This window comes from Thalassophryne amazonica, chromosome 9 (genome assembly GCF_902500255.1).
Source record: "Thalassophryne amazonica chromosome 9, fThaAma1.1, whole genome shotgun sequence".
In the NCBI taxonomy this organism is placed as follows: domain Eukaryota; kingdom Metazoa; phylum Chordata; class Actinopteri; order Batrachoidiformes; family Batrachoididae; genus Thalassophryne; species Thalassophryne amazonica.
The window spans coordinates 92351836-92375567 of NC_047111.1; the positions used below are offsets into that span (position 1 = coordinate 92351836).

At 41.3% G+C, this 23732-nt stretch overlaps 1 protein-coding gene and 1 long non-coding RNA gene across 3 annotated transcripts in view; both read right to left on the reverse strand.

Moving 5' to 3' along the window:
• The window catches only part of LOC117517659, an 18014-nt gene extending 14102 nt beyond the window's left edge, over nucleotides 1-3912 (reverse strand). The window contains exons 1-2 of the long non-coding RNA XR_004562786.1: nucleotides 3902-3912; nucleotides 43-51 (exon numbers count right to left, since the gene is read on the reverse strand). This is a non-coding gene — a long non-coding RNA (uncharacterized LOC117517659). The remainder of the gene's footprint in view (nucleotides 1-42; nucleotides 52-3901) is intronic.
• ksr1a (kinase suppressor of ras 1a) overlaps nucleotides 1-9444 on the reverse strand; it is a 115573-nt gene extending 106129 nt beyond the window's left edge. For both annotated transcript variants that reach the window (XM_034178768.1, XM_034178767.1), the window contains exon 1: nucleotides 8914-9444. In XM_034178768.1, coding sequence (XP_034034659.1) covers nucleotides 8914-9114 — 201 coding nt within the window. In that variant the 5' untranslated portion in view covers nucleotides 9115-9444. The remainder of the gene's footprint in view (nucleotides 1-8913) is intronic.
• Nucleotides 9445-23732: the final 14288 nt, after the last annotated feature.

A 23732-nucleotide genomic window follows, 5' to 3' on the forward strand; every position in this document is an offset into this window, starting at 1 on the left:
AGTGGACACCATTCGAGAAATTCAGCTGGTTTTCTGTGAAACTTTTAACAGCTGATGACAGATTATGGACTGTTGCTGTCGCTTTAAGGACTGCCCACGGAGCGGGACGTCACGATGCGCCCTGAGTCGAGAACTTTCAGAAGAGGTCGGGATCAGCAGTTTATCCGGACATTCCACTGTTAAAGGAGATTTTATTAATGAAAGAAGTGCGGTGCGCCGCCACAGGAAAAACAGCTCCATGTTGATAACCATTTGTAAAAACCAGGCGGCTTTTGATGGCTTTCAGTTGAGTGAGTATCTGAGAAATTGTTTAACAGCTGGACATGTTCCAACTTGTCCTTAAGGCTTCCAACGGAGGTGTTTTTCCTGTGGCGGCGTGCGGCGCCGGCTGCCTGCTGACGCGCGGACCCGTCCGCACTTTCTTTCATTACAAAATCTCCTTTAACTGTCGCTGTTCTGTCACGACGTGGCAGACAGCGGCGGCTCAGGGTGCGTCACGACGTCCCGCTCCATGGGCAGTCCTTAAAGCGACAGCAACAGTCCATAATCTCTCATCAGCCGTTAAAATTTTCACAGAAAACCAGCTGAATTTCTCGAATGGTGTCCACTTCGATGTGCCTCACAGGTTCTGAAAAAATTTTGATCAAGCAAGCTTAAAACCTCCACATTTCATTGATCCAGGACATCGTGAGAGAACAGAGACGTTTCAGAAGAAGTCGGTTTCAGCATTTTATCCGGATATTCCACTGTTAAAGGAGATTTTTTTAATGAAAGACGGGACGCGGTGCGGCGGCACAGGAAAAACACCTCCGTGTTGATAACCATTTGTTAAAATCCAGTTGGCTTTTGATGGCTTTCAGTGGAGTGAGTATATGAAAAATTGTTTATCAGCTGGAGATGTTCCAACTTGTCCTTAAGGCTTCCAGCAGAGGTGTTTTTCCTGTGACGGAGCGTCGCGGCGGCTGCGAGCAGACGCTGCAATCCGCCCGCACGTCTTTCATTAAAAAAATCTCCTTTAACAGTGGAATATCCGGATAAAATGCTGAAACCGACTTCTTCTGAAACTTCTCTGTTCTCTCACGACGTCCTGGATCAACAGAGCCTAAAATGTGGAGGTTTTAAGCTTGAAACAGGCTGATGATGCCGCCTGAGAGCGCTGCGCGACGTCTCGCACCGTGAAAAGTCCTTAAAGCGACAGAATCACCTCAAAATCTCTCATCAGCCGTTAAAATTTTCACTGAAAACCAGCTTAATTTTTCGAACCGTGTCCACTTCGATGTGTCTCACAGGTTTAGAAAAAATTTTGATCAAACAAAGCGCCAGTCTCTCAGCAACTTCTCAGACAAAGGAATTCCGACGAGGGGCTGGACGACTCCTCCCACAAGGAGTGCTCACAGGCGAACGACGTCACCGACAGGCGTGGAAAAACTCACGCATGCGCACGAGGGTTCAAGCATGTCTGACGTAAAAACATATGAATGAAATCCATATAGTTTTTGAAAAAAATAAAAAGGACCTATACTTTACGGACAGACCTCGTACATACATATACACACAGCATACACACACACTTTGCACTAGGATACCAATTAAACAACTGCAAATTATAAAGAAGACAATGCTCATACGGCCGAGGATATTTTAGCATTGCATTATTTATTTATTTATTTATTTATTTTTGCTTAACGTCAATCCTCTGTCATATCAATGTTTTACACATTTTAATCACACTGGTGTCTGGAAACGTAACAATTATTCAGTCAACAACAATAATCATTGACTCATTGATTAACTTATTAATCGGTGTTAGCCATTTAATATATAATCAATATACCATACTTTGGTTCCAAATTTTTAAATATGATTAGCTCCTTTTCTCTCATTTTAATTTTTTTTAAATGCATAAGACAAGGTGTGAGAATTAGAGATGCAACTATTACTCAATTATTAATTGACTATTCAGTTAAATCAACAACTATTTAATAATTAACTGTTTGAAGTCATTTTTAAAATCCAGATTCTTAAATGAAAATACTTTCTGGTTCATTTTACATGTTTCTTTACTGCTTTCGGGCAGTTAACTGGATACCTCTGGGTTGTGGACCAAATTAGACAGTTGAAGGTATCATCTTGGGCTTTGTAAAACACTAATCGGCGTTTTTCACCATTTTCTGACATTTTATGAACCTAACAACTAATCGATTATTTCAATTATTCTAAGACAATTATTGATTGTCTGATAACTGATAATGAAAATAATCATTTGTTTTACTGACAGGAAAAGTGGATATTCGGTTGTCACTGTCTCTGACTACACGAAATGTCAAAAAGTAGGACATATTTCAACAATCTTCTGTGTGATGACGTTCCTTCAGCAAGCTTTGATTATATTTTGGAGATAATCCCACTGTGAGTAGGAATTTTCCCTTTCTTTCTTATTTTAAAATATATATTTTTGCCTCATGATGTCACAAAAGGAGGAATTCTGACAGACCATTATTGTCAGTTGGTGGTGATATAGCTTTGTGACATTCTGTCAACCAAACAAAATAAAAAAAATCTGAGAAATGAAATAATTGGTGATAGAGCTGAAACAACTAATCGAGTTAATCGATTAAAATTGATTACTAAAATAGTTGTCAACTAATTTAGTCATTGATTAGTTACTAAATAACTTTGTTTTACTGCAGATGTTTTGTTTCTTCCATATAATCAACAGAGCTTTGCTTTGAATCTTGAACCAATGAAGGAGTGCTTTGAGCTGCTGCTTCATTGGTTTCATTTATTTTATTTCGCTTTATCTTAATTTTTCCCCAATAAAACCCTAAAGAGCATATGTCTGTGAGGAATATTTACCTTTTTTATGTTAAACTGACCTATTATGGTCTTCTGAAACAGTTGATAGATGTATTTTGTTGGTAACGCGTTAGCATCTCTATGGCGTTTTCAGTGTTAAAGTTAGCATTACGCTGCTGGCATTTCAGCATGTTTGTCCATTTGTTTTCTGTATAATAATTAATGGCTCAGCGTTTGTTGTCGTAAAGGAGTCAAATGTACTACAAATATTTTTACATTTTTTTATTTATATATTAATCATAATAGCAACAATAATAATAGTAATAATAACTAATAATGCTACAATACACTTTTAGAGAAAGGGACATGGGTCACATGTGTCATTGTGAAATGACCACAGTTTACAAGTTATACAAATGTTGCACATATAATGAGTCAGGCTACAGTTTTTGATTTAGGTTTTATGGTTAACTGGTTATGCTAATTGCTCATTTGCAGCACCAAAAATACCTCTTTTTTTCACCATATATTTTATAACATTTCTAAGTTTCAATGTTGTTTTATGGCAACTCAGCACTTTGATAAAGCAATGCCATTTGAAATAATTATTTTTGTTCTTTATAAACTGTTTTACTCTATTATTTTATATTTCAACAGCCAAGGGACATTTGACGATTTGTTGATTTTCAAGTATTTTAAGTTTTCAAATAATGTTCTGTTGTTAAATAAAGTGATGGAAGGAGAGAAAAATTGTTTCCCTGGCACATTTTTAAAAAAATTCCCCGCTAATCTGATTAATCGTATCGAAACCCCATCAGATTCATCGATGATCCAAATAATCATTTGTTGCAGCCCTAATTGGTGATGAAAACAGTGGTTAGTGCCAGCTCTATTACCATAACAAATGGAAATGGATTTTTTTTTTTTCAACCACCAATACAGCAGCATTTCATAACCTGACAAGTTCAAGCAAACTATAATTTGACAAAAACAAGATTCTGAAAACAGTACAACAACAGTGCCCTACACTGCCTTCATTACTTCCCTCAATCCATTTTCATAACCTTCTTATTCCAGTGAAGGGTACCAGGGAGGAACTCCACACAGAAGGGACTGGGTGGGAAGTAAACTTGTGACTTTCTTGCTGTGAGGCAACAGCGCTAACATTTAAGCCACAGTGCTGCCACATACAGCATACAATTTTAAAACATTAAGAAAAAAAAATTATTTATTAAACTTTCTGACCATTTCAAATTATAGTCAGTCTAGAAAAAAAGTCATGTCAGATGATCAACACACTGCGATTACACACTCATCTTCAACCGCTTAATCAAATGAAGGGTCCCCTATCCCTGCAGTCACAGTGCGAACGGCGGGGTACACCCTGGACAGGACGCCAGTCTGTCGCAGGGCCACATACAGACAAACAAACATTCACTCCCGCATACACACCTACGGACAATTTAAAGTTTCCAATTCACCCCCGCATATCTTTGGATGTAGGAGGAAGCCGGAGCACCTGGAGAGAACCAATGCAAACATGGGGAGAACATGCAAACTCCAGACAGAAAAAGAGGGACATCATACAGAAGGAAATGAACAAATTTCAAGCTCAAAACTTCTGGTAAGAGTTAAGGTTAGGGCTGTGCATAAACCATGACGGTAGTTTAAATGGATACAAGAGAACTCAGGCCCCAAGTGAGAAATCGGCCCATGGTTAACCATAACCCAAACACAACCCTAACCAAGTTCTCCCAGAGCCATACTGTACTAATAGCAATTTGCATTTTTTGTACAGTATGATATCAATAGCAATGCCTTTTAAAAATTTCAATCAATACTGCAAAAAGCTGTCAGCTGACCTCCATTAAATGTCGTGCAATGATCAATACTATCAAGCAGAAGAACCCATGAAATGTTGGTGCTGATCAGGACATGCATTTTCAATTTACATAGAAATACACATTTTTTTCTTGAATGTTTTTTAACATTCAGGTTGTTATTTTTACCTAGTTCTTTTAAGCAAGATTCTGCCCCTTACCAAAAACCAAACCACTGTATTCCTCATTTTGAGTTTATTAAAGGTCACGTTAAAAACCAGGCCTGGGACCCTCACAGTGTCCATCTTGTGAAAGGCCCCTAAAATGAGTCACACAACAGTTTTTATACCTTGTTTTTATACCTTGTGGGTGTTAACAATGGGTGTGGTTTAGTCTCATATTTCTAATGTTACTGGCTCTCACCAACAGGGGAAGATCTCCCTGTGTCTGAACCGTGGAAACATGATGAAGTAAAACTTAACTTATATTTCTCAGAACTTCCAAGCAAATATCACAAATACTTGATAGCGAACATAAAATAAAGAATTAGCATAGATATTATTTAGCAAGGTCAATATTTTAATAAAACCTGACAGCCATCTTGCTGAAACCTATCTGTCATGCATATACAACGACATGTAACCAAATTAAATTTCAGACAGATCAGATTTGCAATACAAAAGAGCGACAGCAAAATACACAGACAAGTCATTGTCACAGAGAAATGAAGCTACAAAAAAAGAACACACACACACACACACACACACACATTACTTTATAATCCCTGCACGCATGCCAAAATTGGTCCGCATCAATGTGTGTGTGTTTTTTAGCGAATTTCATTGAGAGCAGTAGAGCTGGTGCAAGAACTGGCATGTCCGCGAGGTGACGAGCATACTTTGGCTGATGACAGCCAAAGTTTACCTGGGCCCGGAACTTGCCGCTTGACAATGGAGGTAGCTTGGATGCCAAGTACAAAGGCTGCAAGTTGAGTTTTTTTTCTCAGGGAGTTGTAGCTCTCTGCTGACACATTCTATTCTGTGCACCTTCTAGCAATCTGTAGCTCAAATTTCACATCATCTTTTGAAGACAAAAAAAAATGCTTCTCTCTTGTTGTATCAGAGAGAAGAAAAAAAAAAAATATATATATATATATATATATATATACATATAAAAAAAAAATCTTCTGCCCTTGCTCATCATTTCTGATGTCAAGGATGATAAACATTAGTTTTTTTGTTTTTACCCGAGGCCAACATATGGCCATCGGGTATTGTGAAGACCTGGCGTCTGTCTGTTTGTCCATCTGTCTGTGTACAGCATCAGTCCAGGTCTATTACTGCCACAGTCTTTAAATTCACAGGGAACACTCCTGGGACAAGTTCAAAGATGGCTAACCTTGACATAATGTAAGAGGCATTTTAAGAGGTTAAAAAGTCACATGCTGTACCTAATTTTATGGTATGATCTCACAGATGTTAGCATGGTGACGTCACATGCTGCTAGCTAGGTGGAAACTCTGTTTCGTTTGTGTGTAAATATAACCTCTTTCTGATATAGTAAGTAAAAGCTTGCAAGAAATAAACACCTCTAAAACTGATAACACTGTTTCTTAACCTGATAACAACTCTGGAAGAATTTACAAACCATTTAACGCACATTAGTGTGGTAACGTTTACATGCAGCTAACGAGGTAGCAACTCTGTTTCGTTTGTGTGTACAACCCCAATTCCAATGAAGTTTGGATGTTGTGTAAAATGTAAATAAAAACAGAATACAATGATTTGCAAATCCTCTTCAACCTATATTCAATTGAATACACCACAAAGACAAGATATTTAATGTTCAAACTGATAAACTTTATTGTTTTGTGCAAATATTTGCTCATTTTGAAATGGATGCCTGCAACACATTTCAAAAAAAGCTGGGACAGTGGTATGTTTATCACTGTGTTACATCACCTTTCCTTCTAACAACACTCAATAAGTGTTTGGGAACTGAGGACACTCATGATTGGGTATAAAAGGAGCATGCCCCAAAGTCTCAGCCGTTCACAAGCAAAGATGGGGTGAGGATCACCACTTTGTGAACAACAGCATGAAAACAAAAATAGTCCAACAGTTTAAGAACAATATTTCTCAATGTTCAACTGCAACGAATTTAGGGATTCCATCATCTACAGTCCATCATATAATCAGAAAATTCTGAGAATCCGGAGAACTTTCTACACGTAAGCGGCAAGGCCGAAAACCAACACTGAATGCCTGTGACCTTCGATCCCTCAGGCGGCACTGGATCAAAAACAGACATCATTGTGTAAAGGATCTTACTGCGTGGGCTCAGGAACACTTCAGAAAACCATTGTCAGTTAACACAGTTCGTCACTACATCTACAAGCACAAGTTAAAACTCCACCATGCAAAGCGAAAACGATACATCAACAACATCCAGAAACGCCGCCACCCTCTCTGGGCCCGAGCTCATTTGAAATGGACAGACGCAAAGTGGAAAAGTGTACTGTGGTCTGATGAGTCCACATTTCAAATTGTTCATGGACGTCGTGTCCTCTGGACAAAAGAGGAAAAAGACCATCCAGATTGTTACCAGCGCAAAGTTCAAAAGGCAGCATCTGTGATGGTATGGGGTGTGTTAGTGCCCATGATGACACTAGACTGGTCTGCCTGCAGTCCAGACCTGTCACCCATTGAACATGTGTGGCACATTACGAAGCACAAAATACGACAACGGAGACCCCAGACTGTTATCAAGCAAGAATGGGAAAGAATTCCACCTACAAAGCTTCAACAATTAGTGTCCTCAATTCCCAAACACTTACTGAGTGTTGTTAGAAGGAAAGGTGATGTAACACAGTGGTAAACATACCACTGTCCCAGCTTTTTTGAAACATGTTGCAAGCATCCATTTCAAAATGAGCAAATATTTGCACAAAACAATAACGTTTATCAGTTTGAACATTAAATATCTTGTCTTTGTGGTGTATTCAATTGAATATAGGTTGAAGAGGATTTGCAAATCATTGTATTCTGTTTTTATTTACATTTTACACAACGTCCCAGCTTCAATGGGATTGTGATTGTGAATATCACTTCTTTGTCATATATTATGTAAAAGTTAGGAAGAAATAAACACTTCTAAAACTGAGACCGCTGTTTTTAGAACCTAATAATACCTCTGAAGTGATTTAAAAGACATTTAGCAGACGTTAGCATTCATCGTTAGTTTTTGAGTGGCGGGGGTGACAGCAAATCAGAGTAGAGCTGCACCGTGATGTCACAGTCTGGTTGCTAGTTGCAAACTCAGTTTTTGAAACCTAATAATTACTTAAAACAACTGCAAATTATACAGAACACAATGCTCATACAGCTGAGGGTATTTTATCTTTGCATTATAGTTTTAATTATGGGGTATAACATTCTCAATTTCAATGCAAAATTCTGGGATTGTTCACCTTGGCATAGGTATGTGGTCACTAAAGTGCCCTTCTAGTTAGCAATAACACCAAGGTGTCCTTTCTGCACCACTAATCAGTAATCAGACAAAAATCAGAATAAGTAAATACAATCATCCTACAAACATAAAATGTATGAAAAAGTAGTAAGACTCACCAATGATTAAACGTCATAAAAGCACCAAAGTCAAAAGGACCTTTTGCAGCCTGCATACAAATTTTCTGAAAATATCTGACATGTTATGACTGTGCGCAAGCTTCCACTAATGCTGTGATCTCTCCATCCTGCAACAGTGGACCCACAAAGCCACGAGCTCTTGTGCAAACGATGCCAAGTCATATCAAAACACACACACACACACACACACACACACACACACACACACACACACACACCTGAACCAAATCCGCATCTCAGACGCAGAAACACTCCGCGTGCATTCGTCAAACCCTTGCAGCTGCAAAACATGACAGACACTAAAGATTTGGTTTTGCAGGCCTCACTGTTGCGCATGCACTAAACCCTGCATGTGTGTAGATTAGGGCAGAATAATCATACACAATTTCAGATTAGTGAATGTCTGCCGTTAAGGCCGGGCTGATTCCTGCTGTTTCTAAAGAGGTCACGTCAGGATCACGCGTTATTTTCTCCATTTATCTCCACCTCAGACGGGCTTGGAGCCCGTTTGATGGGGAGCCACACAGCCTGCATGCTGCCCGCGACGCGCGCAGCCTGCGCGAGCGAGGCGCACATCGCGCTGGAGCTTCATGACTCCGCAGTTTGACCGGACAGGATCGGTGCTGTGTGCGTGCCAAATGGCTTTTTACCTCTAGAGTGCGTATTTCGTGTTGCGTCAGGTCGTTGGTGGCGGCGCATTTGGTCCGTAGCCCCTGTAAACTGGAGATGGAGATATCAATCATATTCTGGATGAGTTCGCATTGATGGAGCGCGGCCATGGCTGCACCGCCGCTATCCGGCTGTTCGTCGCTCTCGACCATCTTCCCTCCACTGGCGCACACTCTATCCATTCCTCAGCATTGGGCACGGCTGGAAGGGCTGGAGTCAAACCGTTAACGTTAAATTAAACATGTGCAGCAGGAGCGGCGGCGGCGACGCGTCCAACTGTGGAAGTCAAGTTAGCTCGAAGCAAATGACCCTCAGCTTCCAGGTCTGGATGCGACGTAAATATTTTGTTATTTTTAAAAAGAAGGAAGAAAGACGCCTTCCAGTGTCAACCACAGGCTGTAAAGAAGTACGCCAAAGCACCGGATATAAGCTCAGTTCATGAACCTACAGACGAGGCTCCTCTTTTCGCACCGACAGATATTCTGCAAGAGGATTTTCACCGTCTGTCAGCTGTTGGGGACATCACAGGGCGCGGTGCATTCTGGGAGATGTAGTCAACGACGGCCTGCAGCTCACGCGCTACACACACAAACACACTCAGCTCACGCTCACGTGCACACGTCCATATTATATTCACAAAGCAAAAAAAAACAAAAAAAAAAAACACCGAAAGTTAAAATTATGACACAAAGTGTCAAACATTTGACTTTCTAAATCTCAATTACTGAATAAAAAATATTTTCTATGTTTAAAGTCAGAGATAAGTCAAACTTTTTTATTTTCTGAGCCATAACTGATTTTTATATACATACATACATACACACACACACACACACACACACACACACACACACACACACACACATATATATATATTCATTCATTCATTCATCTTCTACCACTTAGTCCAATTAAGGGTCGCGGGGGCTGGAGCCTATCCCAGCAGTCATAGGGCGCGAGGCTGGGTACACCCAGGACAGGATGCTAGTCTGTCACAGGGCCACAAACAGACAAACAAACACAGACACACCCACACACCTAAGGACAATTTTAAAGATTCCAATCCACCTATCCTGCATGTCTTTGGATGTGGGAGGAAACCGGAGCACCCGGAGGAAACCCACGCAAACACGGGGAGAACATGCAAACTCCACACAGAAAGGCCAGGGGAATTGAACCCACGACCTTCTCGCTGTGAGGCAACAGTGCTAACCACTAAGTCACCGCGCTGCCTTATATATATATATATATATATACACGAGGTCTGTTAGAAAAGTATCCGACCTTACTATTTTTTTCAAAAACCATATGGATTTGAATCACGTGTGATTGCGTCAGACAAGCTTGAACCCTCGTGCGCATGCATGAGTTTTTCCACGCCTGTCGGTTGCGTCATTCGCCTGTGAGCAGGCTTTGAGTGAGGAGTGGTCCAACCCCCTTGTCGGATTTTCATTACCAGGAAATGGCGGAATGATTTGGGCTTTTTTTCCATCAGAATTTTTTCAGAAACTGTTAGAGACTGGCAGCTGGAAACCATTAGAAAAATTTATCTGGCTTTCGGTGAAAATGTTACAGGCTTGGTAGAGAATAAGGAGTGTTACTGTCGCTTTAAGGACGGCCCCCAGTGGCTGTGGGGCGCACCGCGCTCAGAAGCCGCCATCGACAGGCTGAACGACCATTTCATTTCTAAACAGATGGCTGTCTGGATCCGTGACCATCGTGTGGAATTTCTCTGGTTATCACAAGAGCTGGACATCAACCATTTTCCGGCAGATTTCACTTTTAACAAGAGATTTTGTCATGGAAAGCCAAGCGGAGGCTTCGCGCATCACGATGGATTCGCTACTGGAGCGAGACAAAACCACCTCCGTTTTGGTCTCACAGGACGGCTTTGAGATGGCGTTCAGACAGCTGTCGGTGGTTTTTCCATCGAGTGATTATCCGAGAAATTGTGGATGTGCCTGGACATGCCAGAACATGTCCTGTGAGGCTTCATCACGGCGTTGCTGTGGGCCACGCGGCACCGCTGCGACGCGCGGAATTCCTCCGCACGTCTGTCTCAATGTGCAGAAAAAGTGCTGATGTCCACGTCTTTTCACAATTCCTGTGCTAGTCACACGACGTCCTGGATAAAACACAGCGTCCAGTTTGGAAATGAAGGGCACATTCCACTGTTACAGGAGTTTTTGTCATGGAAAGAGGAGCGGAGGCTTCGCGCGTCGCGGGGGTGCTACATGGCGCACAGCAATGGCGTGATGAAGCCTCACGGGACATGTTCTGGCATGTCCAGGCACATCCACAATTTCTCGGATAATCACTCGATGGAAAAACCACCGACAGCTGTCTGAACACCATCTCAAAGCCATCCTATGAGACCAAAATGGAGGTGGTTTTGTCTCGCTGGAGGGACTACGTCTCTCGGCTGGCTTGGGAATGCCTCGGGGTTCCCCCGGAGGAGCTGGGGGAGGTGTGTGTGGATCGGGAGGTCTGGGTGGCTTTGCTTGAGCTGCTGCCCCACGACGCAACTCCAGATAAAGCGGAAGAAGATGGATGGATGGATGGATGGATGGATGGATGGATGGTGTGAATGCCAGGTGTCACTTTTGGAGGAAACCAGGCACCATCCCTACAGTGAAGCATGGTGGTGGCAGCATCATGCTGTGGGGATGTTTTTCAGTGGCAGGAACTGGGAGACATGCACATGTGATTTCTTAGGTTTTTTTTTTATTTTTAACAAATTTGCAAAAATTTTAAAATAACTTTTCATGTTGTCATTATGGGATGTTGTGAGTAGAATTTTTAGAGAAAATGCCTTGGTCAGGGGCAGAGCAGACCCTAAATAAGCATGTTTTTGATTGTGGGAGGAAACCAGACCACCTGGAGGAAACGCACACAGACATGGGGAGAACATGCAAACTACACACAGAAAGGCCGGGAAAGGTGTTAACCACTAAGCCTCAATGATCACCGCACAATAACAAAATGTGCCAGTGTCTATTCAATTTACAATTCATTTTTTTATGTAGCACCAAATTACAATATAAGTTGCCTTAAGGAGCTTCACATGGGTAAAGTCTAACCTCACCAACCCCCCTGAGCAAGCACATAGTTGACAGTGTGGTAATGAAAAACTCCCTCTGCCATTTTGTTTTTTTTTTTTTTTTAGGAAGAAACCTCAAGCAGATCAGACTCAGAAGGGTGACCCACTGCTTAGGTCATTCTAATGGTAACAGAGATCAGATTAACAAAGTACAAATGAAGAGTCAAAACAAATTAAAGTGAGAAGTGCCGTTGTAGGTTGTTGTACAAAGTCCAGCACTGTCCAGCTGCTTATAAACCACATGGGTGTGTTTCATAGAGTACAGATCAGTTCATGAGATATATCTCACAGGTCAAGTAATAGTCCATATCTGGACACACACACACATACACCCTCAATCATATATAAATCTACAACATGTAGAATTTTGGGGTATTTATGAGCAGAAGTGAAATACTGTATAGCGTTCATAATGTCTGTTTATTACTGTATAGTTACCTGCAACAATGAATCAATGTGTTTTTATAGCCTTAGAATGAGCCCTGTACATCTGCATGGGAGTGCGCCCCCTCATGGAGGCTGCCATGTTGCACACACCGTGTTGACACATTTGCCCAACAGGAACATACACTCTAAAAAATAAAATCTAGAATTTAATTGATAAAGTTAAGGTAACTTTTTCCACATAACTTCGTCAATTAAGTGCAAAACAATATTGGGATTTAAGTAATAATGTTTTATTTGATTTAATTAATCAACTGCAATATTGTTTTGCACTTAATTGACTATGTTATGTGGAAAAAGTTACCTTAACTATCAATTTTATGCCTAAGAGTGTATGTTTCATTTCTTAGAGTGTACTTACTCTGCCATGTGCATTTTGCAATGCAGCTGTAGGACTGAAGAAAAAAAGAACAGGAATCAGTAGCTGCTCCCTGATACCCATGCAGGCTAGCAAGTTTGTTAAATGGATGATCACACATATTACTGATCACAACAGAAAGCAAGGGAATATGAATCCCCTTTGCCAACAAAAGCAAAAATGTGAAAGGAAACAAAATCATGGCATCATCTGCAACCTCACCACTAGATTACACTAAATTTTACATACTGTAGCTTTAACCCCTTAACGCCTATTGTCGCATATATGCTACAATATTTGACTCAAATATGCAACATACCAAATTGACCAGTATGCCTGTTGTCGCAAATTTGCAACATGCCATATTATTATTATAACATTATAACATAAAGTCATTACCAAAATACCAAAATTACTATTTATTTTTTGTGCAAAAGTGAAATTAATAATCTCAACATTATTTACCATCTACTTAAAGGCAAAAACACACACAAAACAACACACAACCTCATGAACAACCACATGCGCTATCCAAAGCTCAGCATCAAAATTATAAGGGGACTTGCAAGATTATTGAAGATGCCACATATGGTTATTATATTGACTGATTCAAGAATCTAAGTAGTAATTTTTTTTTTATTTTTTTTTTTGTGAACTTTGTGCAGAATTTGTGATTACACTGCTGATCCCACCCAACCCATCACACATAGCACATAGCTGAAATTCCACTTGTTGTCTGTGTAGCTGAGTGTACAGTGCATGCCCTGCATTGAAATGTGGACTGCGTACATTTGCAACAGGCCTTTGATATTGTTTCCATCAGTTTGTTATCTGCTAATTTGCACACAGTCTGACTTCAGTAATTCAGATGAGCTCATCAGATGAAATATAATGACTTAATCCCAAAGTAATATGAAGGGATCTACTGCATATTTAATACAGAGGTTGATGGTTTTATCCTTATATTAGGTCAGTACATGTCAAATAGTGTTTTGGAGGAGTGTGCTGGATTCCACAGCCAGTAAGCACCAGTACACATGGCTCACTGCTGCAATGAGGGTGCGATGTTCCTTGCTTGAATATACCCTGATTATACAATGGAATGTGACTCACTTTTCATGGAGACTTGTGAGGACCCCATCTGTCATCAGTCTCTTCTCCTCTTTAGGTTGCAAGGGAGACAAGCCTGCATCTTCATCTGCTCAGATGTATGTTTGCAAAATGCAGAGGGACAAAATGTGGGAAAAAATCAGGAGCTCCCTAATGGGTCACCACTAATTGGAGCCAATACGTTCATGCCCATCAATCAATTAATAAAATCTAAATAAATGGAAAATATGAATATGAATTCCTGCAAATTGATCTAACATGGATTTGCAAATGCATCAGTGTTTGACCAAACAATGTACAAAATAAAATAACTAAAATAAAATAAATCAAACAACAAACAAACACAAGCACTGAATCAGATGTCTTACTTAAGTGATTCCATGCTGTTTTCGGTTCTGCACAAAGTGGTCCTGCTACATTAACAGCACAGATTTGATGGTGCTGTGCCAGCGTAACATCAAGCTACTTCCAACTAACTTACTGTGAGAGTGTGATAGCAATATTCAGTCTTTAATATATTAATAACCCTTATATTTAATTTGTACAGTTACGAGTATGTGTGGGTGCTGAAACTGGAGGGGTTAGAATTCCAAAATGATTAAAGCTACACTGTGCATGATTTAGTGACATCTATTGGTGAGGTTGCAGATTGCATTATGCCACCGCCAGACAGCATTTTGTTTCATTGTTTTTGCTATTTTGGCAATGAGCCAGGCTCCCTTGACTTCTTCTGTGATAAGCAGCTGGGGGAGGTGATGGTTTAGTGTTTAAAGCTCCAGTCACGCTGAGGAAATGCATGAGGAACTGACATTCAATTTGTGTGCATTTCAGTTCAACAAAAGTAATTTTCCCATCGGCAAAATGTGCACCTTGTCAACTGTTGTCCGCTAAGTTAATTTGAAACTTTTGGTGTGCTCAAAACTTTGAGTGGATATCAGGCGGAGAACTTTGCCGCTGCTTGCGTGTTTTTTTTTTTTTTTTTTGCTGTTTTGTCCTCTGCATGTCTTTTATTTTTCCAACTGTTGTCCGACTGTTCATTGTGGTGTTCTGCAGCTCCATGTCTGGAAGAAATAGATGACACTCTCGCTCTCTCTCTCTCTCTCTCTCTCTCTCTCTCTCTGCGAGGTGACACTGCGGAGCTGTTCTCTGCAAATCGGGAAAATATTTCTGCTCAGCGTAGAACTCTGTGGAAACACAACATCATCTGTCCATTAGGGCCCCAACTCCATGGGAGACTGACATATTTGCCAACGGACAAAATATCCTAAATACCTAACTCGTTCTTTTTTTTCTATCCGTCATTATTGTGACTGGGGCTTAAAAGTGTTGGATTTGCGACCAGAGGATCCTCGGTTCAACACCCTGTCAGGCTGGAAAATCACTAAGAGCCTGTGGGCACGGTCCTTAATCCTCAAGTTGCTCCCGGTGTGCAGTGAATGGTTGTGCGAATGGGTGAATGTGAGGCATCATTATAAAGTGCTTTAAGCTTTGGATTCAGATGGAAAAGCACGACCCCGAGGGAAAACAAAGGAGCAGCCAAAGGGACTTACTATTAGGGATGTCCCAATTGAGATGTTTTTTTGTAACACCCCCCCGCCCCACTGATCCCAATCAGAGTCATTTAATATTGAGTATCTGTCAATACTCAATCCCCATCTACGTAATACGTATTTTCCACAATATTATGCTTGCACAGAGTAGAGTACACACAGATTAAAGTCAATCCATTGTACATGCTTTCCACTTTAACAGCTCTGCAATGCATTGGGGGCAGTGTGTGTGTGTGTGTGTGTGTGTGTGTGTGTTGGGGGGGGGGACCTTCAACGCAGACTGCTTGTTAATGTTTGTATCAATGAATTCAGTGGTAGATCCGGGGGGGGGGGGGGGGGCGCTCCCCCTTTTCATGGACCAAAATAAAAAAATCCCTGTCTAATGCTGTTTCTGAACACTCTATTCAGCAAACAAGCGACTCAGCGAGACACATTTACTATACCAGACCACAATTCAGAAAAGTGTAGCAAATGTGTTCACTTTTTAGCCACAGACATTTCAAATGTTCTCAGTTACTTGTCATCAGAACGTCTTAGCAGCACATTCAAGATTGTGCAGTATAACTTCAAATGAATAAAAAGACAGGTTAGAAAGTTTATTTTCTCTGTCGTGTATTATGTGGTCAAATATGCACAAAAATGCAGGAAATGGCACCTAAAAATAAAAAAAATTCTGGGGAGGCATCCCTTACTGGACCCCCCACCCCCACCCCCCACACACACTTATTTAAACCTTGTTTGAAAATTCATGGCCCCTCTTTACAAAAAATCCTGGATCTGCCCCTGACTTAATTATTATTATTTTATTAAATTGTCAAAGAGTAGAACAGTAGAACTTGGGCAATCAGGCATGCTGCTGGAAAACATCCCCACAGCATGATGCTGCCACCACAATGCTTCACTGTACGGACGGTTCCTGGTTTCCTCCAAACCTGATGTCTGGTATTCATGACAAAGAGTTCAATCTTTGTCTCATCAGACCAGAGAATTTTGTTTCTCATGGTCTGAGAGTCCTTAGGCAGGGGTGGTGACCAAGTGGTTAGTGCACTTGGTTTCAGTGTGGAAGGTTCCAGATTCAAATCTCACCCCTGCCACATTTCTCCATGTAATCTGGAGTTGCATCAGGGAGGGCATCTGGCGTAACGCTTGTGCCAATTCAGATCCACCTCTAATTTGCTGTGGTGACCCTGAGTGAAAAAAAGGGAGCAGCCGAAGAGACTTACTATGGTCTGAGAGTCCTTCAGGTGCCTTTTGTCAAACTCCAGGTGGGCTGCTATGTGCCTTTTATGAAGGAGTGGCTTTCCTTTGACCACTCTACCATACACTGCAGGTGGATTGCTGCAGAGATGGTTGTCCTTCTAGAAGGTTCTCCTCTCTCCATGGACGAATGCTGGAGCTCTGGCAGAGTGGCCTTTTGGTTCTAGGTCACTTCTCTGATTAAGGTCCTTCTATGATCACGCAGTTTAGATGGGCAGCCAGAAATGGGCATCTCTTCACTGGCTTCCTGTCCCTGTGAGATCAGATTTTAAGGTTCTGCTACTAGCCTATAAAATTGTTCTTGGACTGGCACCTCCCTGCTTAGCTGACCTAATTAAACCCTACGTACCGGCCCGGGCTCTGTGTTCTCAGTGTGCAGGACTACTTTGTGTCCCTAGGATGAATAAAAAGTCTGCAGGTCACAGAGCTTTCTCTTATCGTGCCCCTCTTCTGTGGAATGATCTCCCTGTGCCTGTTGTATGGCTGGGGGGCCTGGCTGCCTTTTTGTTTCTGTCTTTTGTTTTTCCTTCCAGGTGGCTTGCATTTGGGACTGAGTGGCTGTGTTGCTGAGGTTATCAGGACCTCACCCTGATCACCTGCGGCTCGTCAGGACTCACAGCTGAGGTGCATCTATATGGATTGGAACATGGTGGCATTTAAGACTGGAGTATACAGTGTGTATTTGCCAGAGACTCGACCTTGTGACCAGACGGGTGAGATCGTCGTCTCGGGAGCCATCTCATCATCAGTGGATGCAGAGAACGTCCAGGGTTTGATGCACGGTCTGTGAAAGAGGAGGGGGTGAGGTCTCACGCTCGTCAGCACACTTCCTGAGGTATGTTAGATTTTGTGACTAACATTTATACAGTCAGTAAATGTGGTGTCCCTCACACCTTTATTATATTGAGCTGTATGTTAGTCATGTATCGGCTTCCACTGCAGTGGAGTTTTGTGAACTGGATGTTCCATGCCTGCAGGTTGGGAAGCTGATTAGTAATCAAGCCAGGAAGTGTTTGCTGTTTGTACACCTTTAAGTGTTCTCTCTGTGTGTAGAGTGTGGACTCACATAATGGTTCCTTCTTTCACAGACTCGGTTTGTTGCGGCCACCTGGGGGGTGTCGGTGGGGTCCTTGGGTCCGAACAGCTTCTGGCTCCGGACCGTTAGCGCTGCTGGGAGCGCACCACGCCAGACCGCACTTTCTGTTATTTTTGTATCACTGTTATGTATTAAATTCAGTTAGCCTTTGTACCGTGCTCTGCTTATTTCATACTGGGTCCTTCAAACGCTGGTCGGTTCTCCGAGCTGCGTCCGACACATAACAGTGCCAATAAAACAGATTCTGTAGAGACTTTCAAGTCCAGACTTAAGACACACTTATTTCCCCTTTCGTATGGCTAGCATACTGGCATAGTATGGTGCTATGCGTTTTACTTTTTTAAATTAATTTTATTAGGAAACAGAGCGGGCCACGGCCTCAACTTTATCTAAATTCTGGGTCTTTTAGCGAATCTTAGGGTTAGTGGCCAGTGATCACCTTAGTATTTCTTTTGTTCTTCTTGTTGCTTAATGCTGCCAAATTATACTGTATTTGTTGTCTTTCTGATGCCTGATTCTGTTTTTTTTTCTCTCTATTTGAGGTGCGGCTCTATCCAGGGATGGCTGTTTTGTCTGTTTCTGAGGCCCTCCTGTCCTGTGCACCAGCAACATTTCCTGTATATACTGTATGTTTTGTAAATTGTTTAGTCAATTGTGTCTGTAGCATGGCCCAAGCAGAGGGTCACCCCTTTGAGTCTGGTTTGCTTGAGGTTTCTTCCTCAGATCATCAGAAGCAGTTTTACTGTTGCCTATGTGCTTGCTCTGGGGGTTGGTAAAGTTAGACCTTGCTTGTGTGAAACACCTTGAGGCAACTTTGTAGTGATTTGGCGCTATATAAATGAAATAAATTGAATTGAACTGAAATTAGACAGTGCAGTTTTACTGCTGTATTATTGTTTAACTCCTTTGGATTCAAGCTGAAAATCTACAGGAGAAGCACATCGTTATTGTTTCAATTTAACTACATTTTGTTGTTTTATCCATAACTCAGAGATACTCAGTTTACTGCCAGAGAGGAGGAAGGAAAGCGGTAAAATAAATCAGTATTCACAGTATTCACAATAGCGAACTTGAAATAGGCGATTTATTTAATAGTTGATTAATAATTGATTCATTGTTGCATCTCTAGCTAAATTCAGGCTTTAAAACCTCTCTGTGGTGGTGTACAAAATTAAAAAAACAGTCACTGTCCAATTATTTATGGACCTGACGGTCAGTAATTTTGTTTTCAGAATGAAATGCTGGAAACATACATCAGAGATATGTTGCATCAAAAAAAAAAAAAAAGTGAAAGGGGTCATATTACAATATATTTGGCCAAATCAAGTTTGATCTTTTCTGAAATTTGAATGTGGCCACATTATTATGTGAAATGTCCAGTATGTTTTAAAATAAACAGACAGTATCTCGAATGAAAAAAGATTTCACTACGTCGTCGTTTCCCTGCGCTCCCCTCACTGGCCTTCTGAAGAGTTCAGTCCTGTGAAATGTTCCCACTTCAGTCTTAATTTATAGGTTTTGTTCTGTGAAAAGCATCGCACAGGCAATCAAATGTAGAAAGACAAAAGCAGCACTCAGACAGAGGCACTAGCTGGCAAAGTGAGCTGAGCCTTTCCCCTGATGGTCTCTTAAGCCGTTTAAAGTGCGTACAATTGGAGAGCTTCAGATTAAATTAGATTGTGGACAATCTCATCCTGCCTTCTCTCGTGTGAAGGATTTCAGATGACTCTTCAGATCTTGGGGATGAAGGTTGAACCCTAAAAAGGACACTGAAGACTCAGTTTGTATTCTTCACATGCTGATATACAGTCAGGTCCACAAGTACTTGGACACTGACACAATCTTTCTAATTTTGCTTCTGTACACCACTGCGGTGGAGTTAAAATTAAACAGTCAAGATGTGGTCCGGGAGTAGATTGTCAGCTTTGAGACAAGGGTCTTATTTTTTATTTTATTTTTTTTTTAAAGCATTAACCATTTAGGAGTTCTGGCTATTTATATAGACAGCACTTCCATCTTAAGAGCCCATAACAATTGGACAAATTAAATATGAGGATTATTTTTTATAAGAAATCATTACTTTTATTGCCAGTTTTCAGGACAGATACACAAACATTTCCAAGTCACTCAAATATGTCTTGGACTTCAGATATGTAGACCGGGGTTTGATTCTTGGTTGAACTATGTGTCTGTGTCCTTGAACAAGACATTTCATCTGCATTGTCCCTGTCCATGGGTAAATGGGTCTCAGCCTTGGCTTTGGAAGTATCATGCAATGGACTGGTGTCCCAGCTACTACGTTGTGTAAAATGTAAATAAAAACAATACAATGATTTGCAAATCCTCTTCAACCTATAATCAATTGAATACACTACAAAGACAAGATATTTAATGTTCAAACTGATAAACTTTTTGTTTTTGTGCAAATATTTGCTCATTTTGAAATGGATGCCTGCAACACGTTTCAAAAAAGTTGGGACGGGGCAACAAAAGACTTGGAAAGTTGATGAATGCTCAAAGAAAAGAACACCTAATTGGAAACAGGTGAGTGTCATGATTCAGTATAAAAGGAGCATCCCCAAAAGTCTCAGCCGTTCACAAGCAAAGATGGGGTGAGGATCACTACTTTGTGAACAACTACATGAAAAAATAGTCCATCAGTTTAAGAACAATGTTTCTCAACATTCAATTGCAAGGAATTTAGGGATTCCATCATCTATAGTCCATAATCAGAAGATTCAGAGAATCTGGAAAACTTTCTACACGTAAGTGGCAAGGCCGAAAACCAAAACTGAATGCCCGTGACCTTCGATCCCTCAGGCGGCACTGCATTATAAACTGACATCATTGTGTAAAGGATCTTACTGCGTGGGCTCAGGAACACTTCAGAAAACCATTGTCAGCTAACACAGTTCGTCGCTACATCTACAAGTGCAAGTTAAAACTCTACCATGCAAAGTGAAAGTCATACATCAACAACATCCAGAAATGCCGCTGCCTTCTCTGGGCAAGAGCTCATTTGAAATGGACAGACGCAAAGTGAAAAAGTGTGCTGTGGTCTGATGAGTCCACATTTGAAATTGTTTTTGGAAGTCATGGACGTTGTGTCATCCGGACAAAAGATGAAAAATACCATCCAGATTGTTACCAGCGCAAAGTTCAAAAGCCAGTGATGGTATGGGGGTGTGTTAGTGCCCATGACATGGGCAACTTACACATCGGTGATGGCACCATCAATGCTGAAAGGTACATCCAGGTTTTGGAGCAACACATGCTGCCATCCAAGCAACGTCTTTTTCAGGGACGTTCCTGCTTATTTCAGCAAGACAATGCCAAGCCACATTCTGCACGTGTTACAACAGCGTGGCTTTGTAGTAAAAGAGTGCGGGTACTAGACTGGCCTGCCTGCAGTCCAGACCTGTCAGCCATTGAAAATGTGTGGCGCATTATGAAGCACAAAATACGAAAAAGGAGACCCCATAGTGTTGAACAACTGAAGTCGCACATCAAGCAAGAATGGGAAAGAATTCCACCTACAAAGCTTCAACAATTAGTGCCCTCAGTTCCCAAACACTTATTGAGTGTTGTTAGAAGGAAAGGTGATGTAACACAGTGGTAAACATACCACTGTCCCAGCTTTTTTGAATCGTATTGCAGGCATCCATTTCAAAATGAGCAAATATTTGCACAAAAACAATAAAGTCTATCAGTTTGAACATTAAATATCTTGTCTTTGTGGTGTATTCAATTGAATATAGGTTGAAGAGGATTTGCAATTCATTGTATTCTATTTTTATTTACATTTCACACAATGTCCCAACTTCATTGGAATTGGGGTTGTATATTGGATATAGTCTTAAACACAAGCAGGCACTGGCTCTTCATTCAGGCTCTTATATACACCCACAATATACACCCAAAGGTTCCCCAGCTGACACTGAATTATACCAATTCATCATTCAGAAGCTTTTACAAGTAATTTCACAAATTTCTGCAAACTTGTAGCATTCATCTTGTTGTATATTTGGAAACTCAGACACTGAACAAAAGCTGAAACAAATCCATCTTCTAAGCATTATTTTTAAGGAACTTTATAGAGTACACATTTTAAGTGATTTAATACAACTCTGGTGGTTGGCTCTCACTGCGGTATTGTATCACTTCCTGTTCCGGAGCACAGCGGTGTTTTTCTGTATCTGTTAGCTGTTTAATCTGCGCAGTTAGATTGATCTAGTTATCTAGATTACGATTTGTTTCCCAGTGTAATCTTTATGTGCCTTAACTAAAGCACTCCTTCTGCTGAATCACCTCTAAATTATTTACACATTATTCACTTTGCATGTTTTTAGGAATCCGCTAGCTTAGCATAGCTACTAGCTCTTAGCTGATTTAGCATGGCGGCTTCTCCTGTCTCTCCCGCACTTTTCTGCTCTGGGTGTGAAATGTTTAGTTATTCCTCGGCCTCCTTTAGCAGTAACGGTACTTGTAATAAGTGTAGCTTATTCGTAGCTTTGGAGGCCAGGCTGGGCGAATTGGAGACTCGGCTCTGCACCATGGAAAATTCTACAGCTAGCCAGGCCCCTGTAGTCGGTGCGGACCAAGGTAGCTTAGCCGCCGTTAGTTACCCCCTGGCAGATCCCGAGCAGCCGGGAAAGCAGGCTGACTGGGTGACTGTGAGGAGGAAGCGTAGCCCTAAACAGAAGCCCCGTGTACACCGCCAACCCGTTCACATCTCTAACCGTTTTTCCCCACTCGACGACACACCCGCCGAGGATCAAACTCTGGTTATTGGCGACTCTGTTTTGTGAAATGTGAAGTTAGCGACACCAGCAACCACCAGCATCAATTGTCTTCCGGGGGCCAGAGCAGGCGACATTGAAGGAAATTTGAAACTGCTGGCTAAGGTTAAGCGTAAATTTGGTAAGATTGTAATTCACGTCGGCAGTAATGACACCCGGTTACGTCAATCGGAGGTCACTAAAATTAACATTAAATCGGTGTGTAACTTTGCAAAAACAATGTCGGACTCTGTAGTTTTCTCTGGGCCCCTCCCCAATCAGACCGGGAGTGACATATTTAGCCGCATGTTCTCCTTGAATTGCTGGCTGTCTGAGTGGTGTCCAAAAAATGAGGTGGGCTTCATAGATAATTGGCAAAGCTTCTGGGGAAAACCTGGTCTTGTTAGGAAAGACGGCATCCATCCCACTTTGGATGGAGCAGCTCTCATTTCTAGAAATCTGGCCAATTTTCTTAAATCCTCCAAACCGTGACTATCCAGGGTTGGGACCAGGAAGCAGAGTTGTAGTCTTACACACCTCTCTGCAGCTTCTCTCCCCCTGCCATCCCCTCATTACCCCATCCCCGTAGAGACGGTGCCTGCTCCCAGACTACCAATAACCAGCAAAAATCTATTTAAGCATAAAAATTCAAAAAGAAAAAATAATATAGCACCTTCAACTGCACCACAGACTAAAACAGTTAAATGTGGTCTATTAAACATTAGGTCTCTCTCTTCTAAGTCCCTGTTGGTAAATGATATAATAATTGATCAACATATTGATTTATTCTGCCTTACAGAAACCTGGTTACAGCAGGATGAATATGTTAGTTTAAATGAGTCAACACCCCCGAGTCACACTAACTGTCAGAATGCTCGTAGCACGGGCCGGGGCGGAGGATTAGCAGCAATCTTCCATTCCAGCTTATTAATTAATCAAAAACCCAGACAGAGCTTTAATTCATTTGAAAGCTTGACTCTTAGTCTTGTCCATCCAAATTGGAAGTCCCAAAAACCAGTTTTATTTGTTATTATCTATCGTCCACCTGGTCGTTACTGTGAGTTTCTCTGTGAATTTTCAGACCTTTTGTCTGACTTAGTGCTTAGC